This window comes from Mugil cephalus, chromosome 11, assembly GCF_022458985.1.
Source record: "Mugil cephalus isolate CIBA_MC_2020 chromosome 11, CIBA_Mcephalus_1.1, whole genome shotgun sequence".
NCBI classification, from domain to species: Eukaryota; Metazoa; Chordata; class Actinopteri; order Mugiliformes; family Mugilidae; genus Mugil; species Mugil cephalus.
The window spans coordinates 11,081,978-11,096,738 of NC_061780.1; the positions used below are offsets into that span (position 1 = coordinate 11,081,978).

General features: G+C 40.9%; 2 protein-coding genes across 2 annotated transcripts in view; one reads left to right on the plus strand and one right to left on the minus strand.

Annotated features, from left to right (window-relative positions):
- Nucleotides 1–9: 9 nt before the first annotated feature.
- Nucleotides 10–13,908, minus strand: jazf1b (JAZF zinc finger 1b). The gene is made up of 5 exons (XM_047598335.1): nucleotides 13,397–13,908; nucleotides 4,364–4,436; nucleotides 3,537–3,733; nucleotides 2,432–2,601; nucleotides 10–1,769 (listed from the first exon to the last, which is right to left on the minus strand). The coding sequence occupies exons 1-5, from the start codon at nucleotides 13,509–13,511 to the stop codon at nucleotides 1,593–1,595; spliced, it is 732 nt and encodes a 243-aa protein (XP_047454291.1). The 5' UTR covers nucleotides 13,512–13,908; the 3' UTR covers nucleotides 10–1,592.
- Nucleotides 13,909–14,068: 160 nt separating this feature from the next.
- The window catches only part of creb5b (cAMP responsive element binding protein 5b), a 41,570-nt gene continuing 40,877 nt past the window's right edge, over nucleotides 14,069–14,761 (plus strand). Inside the window, exon 1 of the mRNA XM_047599636.1 lies at nucleotides 14,069–14,603. Coding sequence (XP_047455592.1) covers nucleotides 14,601–14,603 — 3 coding nt within the window. The 5' untranslated portion in view covers nucleotides 14,069–14,600. The remainder of the gene's footprint in view (nucleotides 14,604–14,761) is intronic.

Sequence of the window (14,761 nt, forward strand, 5' to 3'; positions counted from 1 at the left end):
TCGGAGAGGAACAGAGGAACTTTTATTCTAAACGTAACAAAAGTTTACATGAAGCAGCTTTTTGAAGAAATACAGTACGACATCACCTCTGGCTTTGTCTTTTCATACACATTTTCACGCATAGTATATCCTTTTTTTTTAATATAACTTCAGAAACATATGAAAATATAATTTAATGCACTTAACACATGACAATACATTCACTGTACACTATATCAAAGACTTTTCCCCCCATACAGGCAGCATGAACACTGCCACCGTTCTCATGTCCTTAAACACTAACATCCATGCTGTGAAGGTTATTGGCTCAGTGTAGATAAATCCCTAGTCTTGTGGCATTTTTTTTATCTGCATTATAACTATTATTATTTGGTCTTCACAGATGACTGGCATTATATTGCTATGGCACAAAGTATGGACTGAATGCGTTTCTCACAGCCTGACAGCAGAATAGTGAGAGCATTAAAGTCCTAAATACATGGCTAACACTAGCCCCTCTTTTCTTATTATCCATGACTTGGGACAATTGGTTTTCTGAGACCAGGGGATCAGAGAACAGCAATCTGTCTGGACCGGCTGTTTGCCTTCGGCTGAATCGGTATGAGCTGTCAAAATGAAGACATTTTTGGAATGGTTTACAATTCAAGGCAACTACTGTTCTTACAGAAATCTCACAACACTTAAAACACAGGAGGATTGATGTACATCTTTCCTTGGAGCAATGTAGAACATGCAACTGTACATGTACACTGTATATATACACAATAAAAACAAGATATTGGCAAAAAAAAAAAAAAATGCGAATCATTTGGCAACTGTCACAAAAAGTGCTTCAATCTCTCACTGTAAAGTAACACGGAAAAAAACTGCTTAAGTCCTGAAAACGACTCATTCCCATGAACAGCATGAATACTATCAGAACACTTGGCCAGAACCGTGGTGCTGAAATGCTTGCAAAAATCTCCTGAGATAAACTTTCAGTGCACACACACACACATGAGTGTTTGCAATTAAAATGGTTCAAAAAGGGCGCTGACTTCTTGTGATATGAAGGGAAAAGTCCAATAACTGAGAATGAAAAATGTACAACTGTTAAATAATGCACATTCATTTTTCAATTTCCCCCGTCACATTTTAGCCGCAAATGAGACTCTGATTGACGTGACAGAGGTAAGGTAATGGTGCCGCCGTCCGTCCTCTATGAGGAGATTGAAACCTTTCCTCCTCTTCCCTTTGACACAGAAAGCCTCCACTGTATACGCAAGGCTACTTGTGACTCGGCCATTCTCTAGTCTGCAACTAGCACTGTGTGCTCCTCGAAGAGAGGATAAATAGCTTAAATGTGCAAAATACAAAACTGAACTACATAAAGATTTGACATTCTAAACAAAAATTAGGGTTGAATAATTATATATTTATAACATGCAATCAAAAAAATAGTGTTAAAGCAAAATAGAATCAGAGGGGAAGAAAAGGGGCTGAGGTTGGAGGATGAAAGGGACGGGGTGGAGTGACACAGCCATCGCTGGTGGTGTTGGTGGTGGTAGTGGTGGTGGTATGGTTTCTGACATAGCCCGGTCACTCCCCGGTCTCTACTGCTGCATCTTGCGGATGATGTCAGTAGAGACGGGCGGGTGGAAGTTGATGGTATGGTGGCGGAGACCCTGAGATGTTTTGTAGCTTTTCCCGCACCGGCACTTGAAGGGCTTGCGCACCCTTATCTGGGTTCGGTGGCCGTTCTTGGCGTGATACTTGATTCCGTTCACATTCTGTAATGAGACGAGGGCGGGACTTTAAAAACACGTCAATCGAACAAATGCAGCTTTGGCTGAGCTTAACACGACTGCACAGCGTGGAGAGGAATATAGACTCACTACTGTCCAGTATCATCCTATACACTGTAGTATAAGGACTTGTTTGTTAAGAGATTTTAATCATATAGTGTGTGGTTGTATGGTTATGGGACGAAAAAAAAACATTAGCAATCAACTTAAAGATGTTTTCTTGTTGCACGCCTAGCTTGTTCTCCCCTAAACAGATGCCTAATCCAGCCTGCTACCTCAGTCTAAGTCATTGCCTATAACCCTGTCATTCACATCAGCAATGCAATTTTCTCAGGCTGCACATAATTTATCCCAACCACACATACCAGATGTGAGTGGAAAATCCCGTAAAACTCCACATTATTGAAGTGAACTAGATGTATGCATTTATGTTGCTGTAACGCTCGGTAAGACCCAGTTTTCCCACTGTCAGCAGCAGGAAATCCATTTTAATTAATTTCTGTAAGCAAATACAATCGTATATCTCACACTTGTTACAGTACATGTATCAGGTGCTCATCAGTTCTCTCCAGGGCTAGTAAAAGTATTGTATGCCTTTACATTGTTACACTCACATCTTATTCTAATAAGGTGGGAATGAAGCTTACCTTATATCTCTTTTTACAGCCTGGAACAGGGCACGCGAAAGGCTTCTCGTCGCCTCCGTTCATGCACATGGAGCTGAGGATGGACTCGGAGCTGATGGCGCTCTCCGTGGTCCACGATTCATCACTGTCAGACTCCTCAAACTCTACATCCTCTTCATCACACTCGCTACCTGTGGGAGGGCGAAAGGTGGGAAGTGGAATAGGAAAAAGACTTAATACATCTGTGCGAGACATGTCATGACAAAGGCCAGTCTCCAGCGTGCTCTGATTTATACACACTTTGTGACTTAGCTATGGGAATGGAACCCTGGTCTTTGGTCTTTGTGCCTTCAGGCTGACAAACACGGACCCATCTGACTATGAGTTCTCGGGCAGCGTTCCCATGATCTATACTTACATTACAGTGCCCAGTTTTTCGGAATGGTCTGAAATGTGAAAATCATGGGAAAGAATTTCTACATTTCGCTGAGGTCTTGGGTCAAGTCGCTGCTATTATTAGTCGCTTTTCATAATCAGTTAATTAAAGACAGCTCCAGATGAGAGCATACTTTATGAAACAAGGACATGAGCACAAAGGATAAAAAAGTCGCCCTTATGTAATGTAAGTTGTGGTCAGTTTACCAAATTAAGCAAGTGACTAATCTAAGTCACTGATGTTCTGGAGCCTAAAAGTGAGCTATATCATATTATATCTCCAATCTTCAGCTAATACTAAAAACTAGCAAGACTAAAGAATTTTACCCAGGATGAACCCACACACTAGCTGGATAGCAAAACCAAATGTAGAACAAATCATGAACCTAATAATGGATAACACATAACTGTAATGAAATTCCATATTCATGAGAATTTTTTATATTTTTTTATATTTGGACTCTATCAATGCTTGATTACATTTGACAACAATTTCAGGGGATCCAGAGCTCTAACAAACAAATCTGAAGACATAAAAAGGTCAGATAAGTATCCTCAAGGGACTCGCCTGGTCATGTCTTCTGTGAGGAAGCAGAGGAGTTGCTGTCATAACACAAATATTTTAAAACCAATCAAACATATGCACCAGTGGGACTAAATCGTAGACGTGTACCTCGCTGGTGATGGTTACCTGTAGGTGTGCTGCTGCGGAAGGAAGAGGACGGGGTGATGGGCGGGGTGACCGGAGGGGTGAGGTTTCCGCTGGTGTGGCGGGGCGGCGTGCAAACATTGCCGCGCGACAGACTGCCTGCCAGAGACAAAGACAGCTTGGGCTGCACCTTCTTCTTCAGGGCCTCGTGCTCTCGCCTCGCAGCATCTGTCATGAACCTGGCGTTGTGGGGCGTAAATCTGGTCAGGATTTGCGAAACCCTTCTTAATGAAAAAGCGCACAATGAGCACGTTGTGCGCCCCGATGTTGTAGATTTGCTACTGTACGACATGTGGACGCACACTTGGGGGGGGTTTATGACGGATAGTAAAGTCTTTGGTAAATGTGTATCATAAAAATGAAATGTTACCACAGACATTGTTAAAGCAAAAGTGGAATTAACAAATTAAGAGATAGCCACATCAAGACGCGGCTGTGAAGGCCGGGAGACAGTGGCAGGACTTTTTCAACAGTGCCTTGTCGCACGAGACTTTAAAAACCACAGTTTAGCACCATATCAAAGACAACTGGGATGAACCCAGTGCAATAAAAAAAAAAACATCTACGAAATACTGCAGCAGTTCATTTAAACAATCCACCAGATGACATTTGAAAACGTTGGTAGAACACACACTTCTTTTGACACAGTAGAAACGCTTCCTGCTGTACAAGTAGTTAATAATATTAATGTCAAGATTATGTTACATTTTGATACGTTTACACTATATGTGATTAAGTTGATTCATTTTAATCGGTTACTACATCAACATATTCAGCCACATTCGTTGAATGGTAACTTATTTCTTTACCTGTTGATGTAGCTGAGGGCGACATATGTCGGCTGCTGCTGCTCCTGTTTCTCCAGAAGACACGGGTCTGTATCTGAGCAGAAAAAGAAACGGGCTGGCTTGAATGTGTGTAAATAACAGTAAGTAAAAAGTAGTAGTACATATACAGTACATTTAGAAGTACATACAGTTCATATACATGTACTCAGACACACTCACTCATACAAAACATTAAATGGAATTGAATAAAATAAGACGAGGGAAATACATATTAACTATCAGTACTGGAACTACACTAGAATGAATTGTTACATTCTGTCAATAGGAAAACAAGCTTTTCTGGTGAAAACTTTTTCAGGAATTATCTGGTACGTTATTGTATATTCTTTAACTGATTTGCTGCCATGTGCTGTTTCCATTAAAGCATTAGCTCCGGGAGTGGGAGAGCATCCCCTCTGAGAGAGGCTGGAAATCAGGCAAATCCTCTGTGGTTGCAGCAAAGTGCTTTTTTTCACACAGAGGAAAGGTGGAGTTTTGTGGTACCTGACTCCACTGCTTTTTTTTTTTTTAAGAGTGGTGCAATAAAAGCCCAGCTTTATGACACACATTGACAGAGTGGAAATATAATCAAAGCAGGCAGGTAACCCTGGTAGGTTTACACCAATACTCATCATTTATAACTTCTGTCCAGGCCTACGCAGTACGTCGATCTATTTCTTCTCTCTTTACGTACATCAGTGTGTCCCTAAGCAGCAGCAGCAAACAGCAGACTGTGGTGGAGCTGGATCCCAGGTGTGAATGCGTGTGAGCCAGTATGTGATGAACTGTTGTGCTGTTGAGTAGCACGCACAACTAGATGAATACAAGTCAATAAAACTATGAAACTATATGTTGCCATGTTCAATACGGGTTCAATTATTATTTTAAACACGCAATCTGGATATAATATACAGTTTTTAAGATGGTGCTCTGTATGACCATCTGTGCACTTTACTTAACGATTAGGCATGTCCCTCCTGTTGGTAGAGTCTTAAATTATCATTTTTTTTATATTGTATCTTTAAACCTGGGTCCTATTTTTCCATAGTTGTGGGTCCACAGTCCACTGCAAGTGCTTGTTTCTGTCACTGGCAGCCTCAAGTTGTTATTTTAAGTGTCTGACAACATGCTGATGGAAAGGATTCTTATACAGACATAGACATGTGTCTAATGTAAGTGTGTGACAGACGTCTCGCTGAAGGGGAAGTCGCTCTTTGAAATACTGTAGGCATTAAGTTGTTGTAGGAAAATGAGAGCTAGAAGTGAGCTTTCCTTGGTGTAAAGCAAACAATGGTTGGTTTTTGTTAATCACTGACTTGTAGCAACAATTGCAAAATGCAAAGCTTGCACAGATAGCGTTGTAGGATAGGGACATGCAAATCAATTCAACGTTGCACGTTTCTTTTTTTTTTAAAAAAAAGCTGCTCTGCAGACACCGCATTGCTCACACATGACCACACTTGACACATACTACGTTTTCCCATGCTGTGCTCCAGACATTCATCTTGCTCAGCGGTGCTAAATGTACAACAATGGCCAATCTCCACACCCTGAGGTGAAGCGGGCCTGACTTCAAACGCTTCTTCCCACTGCTGTCCATGTGGGAGAAGAGAGATGCCCCATAAAAAAAACTGTTTCTACCACTTACCAGCTGAGCCGCCCTGTCTACCGCTGACAGCGCAGTGAGAGACTGCTACCCCCATGTGGTTAAACCTATCGCTGGATTCCATCCACATGCTCATTTAAACACAATACTAACACCCAAGGCTAATGGTATGCCTTTTTCATGGAACAATGACTACAATGAAGCTTTAACAGGCTTTATGTATTCAGTAAGACATAATAACATCAGTGCTCCTACTATTAATAATAACGACAGTCCAGTTCCAGTTGAAATAATGACTTTGGCAATTATACAACGCACACGGGAAAGGTGTAATTAAAGTTCTTGGTAAGCAACACCTTTGTCAGGCTGTTATAAAATCTTGAGTCACACTCATTTATTGCTTCCACGGCGTTGAGCTTTTCCTCCCGTTTGCGTGTTTCTTTGTTCCTTTGTTTGTGTGGAATAAAACTAAAGATTCTGAGAACAGGATGGCAGATTTGATTTAGGGTTGATCGCTGACACGGGACTTCCCATTTAGATTGTTATTTATGTTTCACTGCAATGGGGAATGAGTTTTGTCTCTAAATCTTCTATCCGCAAGGGCAACACCGGAGGCCCACATCAATACATTCAAGTACTTAAGACACCAGTTGCTTTGTCATATTCTCAGATGCAAAACATCAAATAAGTGCACAAAAGAACATCGACAGAAGCTTAATTCTGTCATGAAAGTGATACAAACTGCCGAAACTCAAGCTACATACACGTAGAGACACAGTGTAAAGGTGAAACAGAAATCAAAAGTCAACAAAGTAATGTCTTGTTAATAGACAGAAAGCCTCATCTACTCAGTGGTTAAGGCCACATGTTTTAGGATACTGGCAGATAAAAAAGCTTAAATCTGTGTCTAAGGCTCAGGAGCTTTCTCTCAAGTCCTCAGTCGTGAGCAAGTGTTTCATTAAAGGTGGATTTATCCCCAGTGAGTAGGACAGCACACCTCTCTCTACTCTCCGTCCAAAGTCATGGAAACACCAAGCAGGAAGGACACATTCATTACGACACTGCTCCCCTGCCAAAAGCCCGAGGCGGTGCAGAGACTACTCTGAGCGCTGTGCGAAGGCATGTGTGCATGAGTGGACCAGAAATCCCTCCTAAGATCCCTAATGAGTATCAAGCAGCGGTATGGCGGCCCTCTCACGGGCTGCTCAAGCGGCAGTGGATCAGCATGTTCCCACACACTGTAAATCACACACACCTCAGGTGGGGAATGGGGAGGAGGCCTGCTGGGGCCAGCTCCCCACAGTCTCTGCTATTCTTTTGGGGCCACCAGCAGTCAGGGACCGGGACGAAGGCGCCTTAAGTAGAGATGGGAACCAGTCTAATCAAACCACACAGGTGGTCCACCTTGGTGGTCGACTATTAGAAGGCCAGGAAGCAGAAGTGATGTTTACACACGGAGAACAGTCAGGTGGGGGATAAAGAACAGGTAGGTCAGGTAGAAGAATATAAAACACTGAATGCACAGGTTATTTTTGATTTGCTCTGAAATCAAAAATGTTTAAGGATATGTGTCATTTTACACAATTTTAATTCTGTAAATCAAAAACACTCTCACACAAGGTTTCAATTGTCTGCAAATTCTGCATTCTTTACAAAATGCACTTCACACCAAAGACAATTTTCACTTGGCAACATTTGGCGAAAAATCTGGATTAAATGTTAGAAACCTGATTATTTTCTGCAGATCAGGACAATGTTTTAATTGAAACCATTAAATACAATTATAGCCTTAGAAAGGGATTCAAATTTCAATTCAAAATGTTGAATTAGATTTATTTTAATGTGCACATTAAAAGCTTATCATGTTTTCAATTAAGGCAGTTCAGCCTCAATAAGACACAGCGCACATCAATCAACTTATTGTTTGTGAGAGAAACTTGTGTGAGGGGCCAAATGCTGACTGACTGAGTGCTTTCATCGTATCAGAACAGAAAACATGATGCAATAACTCATTGCAAAACTGGTCCCTATTGATGGTCTGCAACAGGAAACCGAGGGACGATCACACGACAAACCTTCCTACGGCGACAGGGGAAGTGACGCCTGCTTCCCTCTCATAACACCCTCCACAACAAGCTCCCTCACACACACCAGACACACAGCTCCCTCTCTCATTTCCACCAGTGTCTGGCCCTCCACCCTCATGGCCAAATGCACTGTGGGGCAGACTAGAACAGAGTGGTGAGCATTATGGTGACATGTTTATGGTGGCTGTGAGCAGCAGGGAACATTACCAGGAGTGGTGGCACAGGTAATTCATTACAATGTGACCTCTAAGGAGGAAATGAAACAGAGTCAAGCGCCATGTGTAAGCTGCTGTAAGCTGAAAAAAAAAAAAAAAAACATGGTGGTTACGATCCATGATCCATTATGAATCTGTTTAAAACAGTGACTTGTGCACATTTGTACATAAGACCTTATTGTTCAAGCAGATGGACGGACCATCTGCTGATAAATTAATTATTTTATGTATGAAATTATCAAAAAACAGTGTCTCCTCAATTTTTCTGATCTTTTTCAAACTGTGTTGTCAAACGCAAACGAAAAGCGAAAGATATTCACTTTACGTTCATGTAAAACAGAGCAACGCATTCAGCTAAAAAAAAAAAAAATCAGAAATGGAAGAAGTGAAACTCTGGGATCTTTGTCAGCTTAGATAATTAATTAAAAATGACAATGAATCCTCTTTAATTGGACTGTGGTCATGTTTGAACTGCCAGCCCTTTGTTGTCAAACCTACTTTCTTGGAAGAATGGAGAAGTTCAATGACGCCTGCTCTTTTCCTCAGATCCACATTAGTCTTTTAACAAAACGGTGCATGACAAATATCAAATTAATTAAAAAAGCGTAGCTAGATCCTAAATGGACCTTGTTTAACCTCTTGAGACCCTGGGACCTCATGTGGTTCAAGTTTTAGGTTTGTGGCGGCTTCTTCTGCTTCATTTAAACCTGATGTCCTCATAACGACACACTAGCTGTGTAAAAACACGACAGCGGGTTTCAGCAGGTTCATTCTACAGCCGATCACCGGACAAAAGTGCAAAAATGTGAAAAACCTCATCAAATTTTATGGGTGAAAGTTGTTTATTTATGCTTATGAACTTTTCTAGTTTAAAATGACACACACACATATAAGAAATTCTACCAACAGTAACAAGCTATAACTCCACTATTTAGCAAGTACTCATTTGAGGACATTAGGACTTCATTATTTCTAATTCTGTCTTTGTTCAGTTTTGTATTTTCATACATATTGGTAACTTTATTGCAATATACAATGAAATAATCCCCATGTCCATATATGAAGAGATATCTTTTTCCCAAAAACTACTTCCTGTACAAAGATGATTCTTAGTTTTTTATACGTCTTAGTTCCTATTAATCCCAAATAGCTTTGAGAAATTAAAGATGCATACTAAACTAAACCTCAGGTTTCAGGAGGTTAAACCTTTGCCTTGATATGGGACAAGATATAGAGTAAATTGAACTTTATTATTATTTTTTTTTCTGATAAAAATCATGAATTTAATTTCCTGATTGACTGTCCATATTGTGTAATGTCAACATGGGCTGCACACGATCACCACTGGAAAATGTTTTCTTGAGCGTAGGAGCCCCCCATGTGGCGGTCACCACACAGGAACAGGAGCGGCAGTGTCGGGGGGATGGGGAAATGTAATTAGGCCCGCCAGGTGCACAGATCAGGGAACTAGTTACTGTTCCCAAATTTATTGCTTCCGTGCAGATTTTGGGGGGTTGCATAGCAAAATTTACTAAATGGGCCCCCAGTGAGGAATGGCAACAAACAGACCCGTTGTTGCTGTGTCTGGACACTTCAGGCCATCACTACGCCAGTTCCGAGCAGCGCGCACACACTCACGGGTCTAAATAACATGATCACTATTTGCTTCTACAGAGGCCCAGTGACAAAGTAAACATTTAAGTAGCTAGGTGTGTGCAGTCATTGAGGAGATCTATTAAGCATCGGTCTCCATGTTAAACATTTACTCGGGTCCTGAAGGGCCTTATTAGGATGTGCTAAATTAAGGCGAAATTGTTCAGAAAATGTTGAAGTGGACCCCGTGTTATTATAAGAAACTAAAAAAAATAAAAAATAAAATGAAACAAGAAACTGCTGCCATGATATGATGAGGGACAAACAATAGCGCCCCCCTTTTGAGTTAATCATCGCTGCATGCTTAAAAAAAAAAAAAAAGTTTGATATTTATATTATATTTTTCTGGATATTTGTTTCACAAGTTACAAAATTAAGTTTCAAAAACAAAAGCATGTAGAGTTCCACACTGCTGCCCGTGTTTATGTGTAAATTAAGGTTTTATTAATCTGATTCAATTTTGATCCATTTTTGAATTAATGTATAGGTATAAAATATTCTGGAAAGATTATGATAAACTCACTTTCCAGTTTATTAGGTACACTAAAACATTTGTTTAAAATAACAGAGAGCTGATAATTCAACTGTGTTTTAATTTTGGACGCTGTTGTTTGCAGAACTATTGAACTGTACTGTACCAAAATATCTCTATTATTTTGACAACTCCATTTTTGTCAGTGGGCTGAGCTAAATAACAGAAACACTAATTGTATTTAATTCAATGCAGTTTAACAGCATCATAAATGCCATCCTGCAAAATAATGCTACAGTTGAATTACCACCTTTCTTACACAAAACTTAACATTATAACAGTCTAAAGGGAGATTTAGTGGATGAATGTTACAAAAGAATGAGTTTGCATTAAGCAGTAAATCTAATAAATTGGCTATTCGTCTCTCATATTTAAAATATTTTTTTTCTCAATGAATTATTAATTATTCTTTTCAGTGTGTTTTAATAAAGCTGCACCCTTTGATACATGTTACTTATAGGAGTTAAGGAAGTACTTTAGGCACATAATATCTGTGATAAGTCTGTCAGTAAAGACCAGGCATGTCTCTTTCAACCAGCAGCAGAGCAGCGCCACCTCTTGTCCACAGACCTAAGCGGCAGGCTGGCTGGACAAGTCAGGGACAAGAATGTGTGCTTGTTTTCCAGGCGCCTAATTATAAAGGAGAATGTGCTTTAAGCAGCAGGCCACCAGATGAGGAGGAAGACATGCCAAATCAAGCACCCTCTCTGTAATTATGCTTCACAGGCACTTGGCACAACGCGCAAGATTTCGCACTTCCCAGAGTGAGCACAGGCCGGCAGACAAAGGAGGGGGGCAGCAAGTTTTTCCACTTCGAGCCAACTAATTGCTTCATTATTCCCCAATAAGTCATTTGGAGGCATTTTTTTTTTTTAAGTCCGACACCTCGGACACATGCACAGCACACAATCAGAGAGCTGGGGATATTGAAGCCAGTCAGGCAACAAACAAGAACAACAGAGACAGCTGAGGCATTTTCTATAATATCTAAAATGTCTAAAATGTTGGAGCAGGGAACAGATGTAAGCAGTGTCAACATGTGAGGAGTGGAATTCACATCCTTGTTTTGACACAGTTTAAGGAGATAAATTCTTTAGCACCTGTTCATGAACACGTTATATAAAGGTTTATATTAGAATCTAACCAGAATAGGTGTAATCTGTTGTTTTACTATATAAATTATTCAAGCCAGGATAACCAGGTTCTAATAACAACTGCTCCATAGGTTCCTTAAATACCAGACGATCATGTTGTAATAAATTTCAAAAAAACTGACGTGGTATCCCGATTAAGTAAAATTTTACAAATTCTTAATTTAACGCAGCATACTGTAACAAAAATACGATATGTTCCACGGGTCATTATTTCAATCAGTTCCATCAGAAGCTGAGACAAATAAATTTGTCGTAATAGTTCTGGCCAGTGCCACCTGAACCAGAGGTGGCGCTGTTGATTGTGTTTGGGTTCCACGCTTTGTTATGACTCTAGTTACAATGGGCATGGATGTCAGTGTGTGACAAGGTTCTGCCTCATTTCCCCTAGTAACCAAATTTTGTGGCCGCCTCCCAAAAGTTCAAGGTAGCGGGCAAAACAAAAACATTAACAATGAAAAACTATTTCCAATAGTAATATAATAATGGTACCAAATCTAAGTCGCTTTCATTTGTTTTTGTAACCATACTTACTCTGACCGTCCTATACGCCCCAAAATACTGTTAAGCAACTTAATGAGCAGCATGTAGGTTGTGCATCTGTGGAAATGTGTGTTGTGATGTGTAGCCTGCTCCCTCATACAGTGTCTGGCATGCTATGTGAATGGTTTAGTTCCAGCACGGTCCAAGTAATCAATTTGTACTACGTTTCTGGGGGTGCTGAAACAAGTCAAAATCCATACATGACAATGGTAAACAACACAGTCTGCAGAAATCTGTTGCCAACATGTAGCTACACAGAAAATATTTCTAGCCCTCCGAGTGTTTTTCCTGTAGAGAGAAGATACGAATATTTTGAAATTCAAATTAGTTTTTTTATGTATATGTAGATTAAATAATATTTGGCCATGGCTTAGTGCATGTCTCCTTTCACTTACTGACAGAGCATACAATGAATGTGATACTATATTATAGTCTTTTGTTATTTTCCCAACCTGTTCAATATGTAAAATATGTATTTACATCTACACACATTTAAGTCTTGTACAATTGTAGCTGCATTTTTAAGGCATTTCTTGTGTCTGTGTATTAATTCATTTGTATTGTTTTGGTACCAGTATAATGCTGTGTACTTATTTTGAAGTTGTAGTGCTTTTTACAATGAGGAATAAAAGTATATCTATTGGTTAACATCAAACCAATACTAATACTGGAGTGTGTTTATCTCCTAACTCTTCAAAAGCAAACGTCATAATGAAATTTGCAATAAAAAAAAAACGTCTGAAAGAAAATAAAAGTTTAACCTGACATTATAATGAGAGAGCTGGAAGGAAAAGGGGGATTAAATAAATATTTATTGCCACTTGGTATAAGACTGAGCCCTTGAATGCAGCATGTGTTATGAATGAGCTGTGAAGCTTCAGGGGCTCCTGCAGACTGGAAGTTAAGTCGCTCGCGACGCTTCACTCTCTGCGCGCGGGCCTTCCATTATATACTGCAATAATGTTTCACAAGCGACAGAGCGTAAAGAAACTGTCCTGTCCTGCCTTTGTGTCCACGCCGGTCCGTCCGCGCTGCAGCTGTGTAAACACTGATACATTTCTGATACACGAGTGAACAGGAACAAGCGAAACATCAACAACCACCACACCTAGCAACAGGGTTGTCAGGACGCAGGAAGTAACTTGCTAGCTGGCTAACAGAGCCACGTCTGCTCGCTGCAAACCTCGAGCACTGCAGGCTGCGGCGCTCGTTACTCGTCGGCTCTTACCGATGTGGTTGTCCTCGATGTGCACGATGAGCTCGGACAGGGAGTCGAAGTGGAGTCCGCAGCCGCCGAACCTGCACGCGTTGGAGAAGAAAGAAGCAGCGGCGATGCCTGTCATGGTCGCTGCTGCATTTAGAAATGAGGGCAAGCAGCGCAGCGGCAGCAGCGAGGAGCGGGGACGCAGCAGGGCAGTGGACAGCGGTGGGAGCAACTGTAGTAGGCGTGTTGTTAGACGACGTGCACGGAGGACGACGTCTGTATCACACGGCTTAGTGGGCGACGTAGACTACTTAGTTCAGACACAGTATCCAGCGAAATTACGGCATGAAAAATTTAGGCACTTTATTTGACCACACGTCCTGTTCAGATAAAACAAAGAGTTACTTTGGTATGTGCATTTTTAGACATACGCCCGATGCGTCTTAAGACACACATATCCCCAATTTCTTTATAAACAAGGAAATATAATGGCAGGGTTTTTTGGCATAATTTTGTTCAAATTCAATAATAGCCTTTTAGCATATTGTAATTCTAGTGTTGTGAGAGAACACTTAAAAAAAATAAAAAATCATCCCGTGACGGAAGTTTTCCACCAATCACAGGCCACTGTGTCGCTGTTTTGGGTGTCCCTATTGGTTATCTACATAAGTCGCGTGCGTTCACTTACCATTGCTAGTCAATAACTCTGTTTGTGCTTAAATTCAATTAGTTCGGATAGAAAAATAAAGTACTTTAACTTTGGCCATGGAATAATTGCTCCACCAATCATGCACCTTCGCAGGGAGGAGGAGGGAGTGGAACTGGGCATATAAATAAGAAGGGGGTGGGTTACAAACCTGTTGTCAAATAACATTACATAATCATTCAGTGAGAAGTTTGCCCATTTCTAAATAAATCCACAAATCTATAACTAGTAAATTTGAGTGATTTCTGTCAGTTATGACGTTGTTTTGTGTTTTACTGCATGTGTTTAACTTTTATCAGCTTTCTGCTTGTCTGTTTAATGGCAAAAGAAGGCAGATTGTTGTTGGGCTGGGCCACCCTGCCACTGGTGACGATGACGAGGAGGAAGATGACGGTGTAGCAGATCCTGACTTTGTCCTTTCCACCTACAACCTCGACATTCCAGGCCCAAAGGACATGGGCCCCTCTGGAAAGAGGAAGCGCATGCAGCCTGCAGTGGAAGTGCTCCCGGTCAAGGACAATTATGGTAAGGAAGATGATGTTGATGACGATGATAATGATCATGAAAACAAGCAGCTAGCACCACATGTCAAGGGGCCCACCAAACCCAAGAAGTCAGCAGTCAGGTCAAACACCTGGTGCAAAGTCGACTCGTATGAAGTCATTTGGCACATCACGTGCCTA

What these genes read in the sequence shown, in the direction of transcription:
- jazf1b (XM_047598335.1), bottom strand. Translation starts at nt 13,511, where the DNA reads ATGACAGGCATCGCCGCTGCTTCTTTCTTCTCCAACGCGTGCAGGTTC. An exon ending in CATCGAGGACAACCACATCG is followed by an intron (nt 4,437 to 13,396) that starts GTAAGAGCCGAC and finishes TTTTCTGCTCAG; the next exon opens with ATACAGACCCGTGTCTTCTG. An exon ending in GCTGTAAAAAGAGATATAAG is followed by an intron (nt 1,770 to 2,431) that starts GTAAGCTTCATT and finishes GTCTCATTACAG; the next exon opens with AATGTGAACGGAATCAAGTA.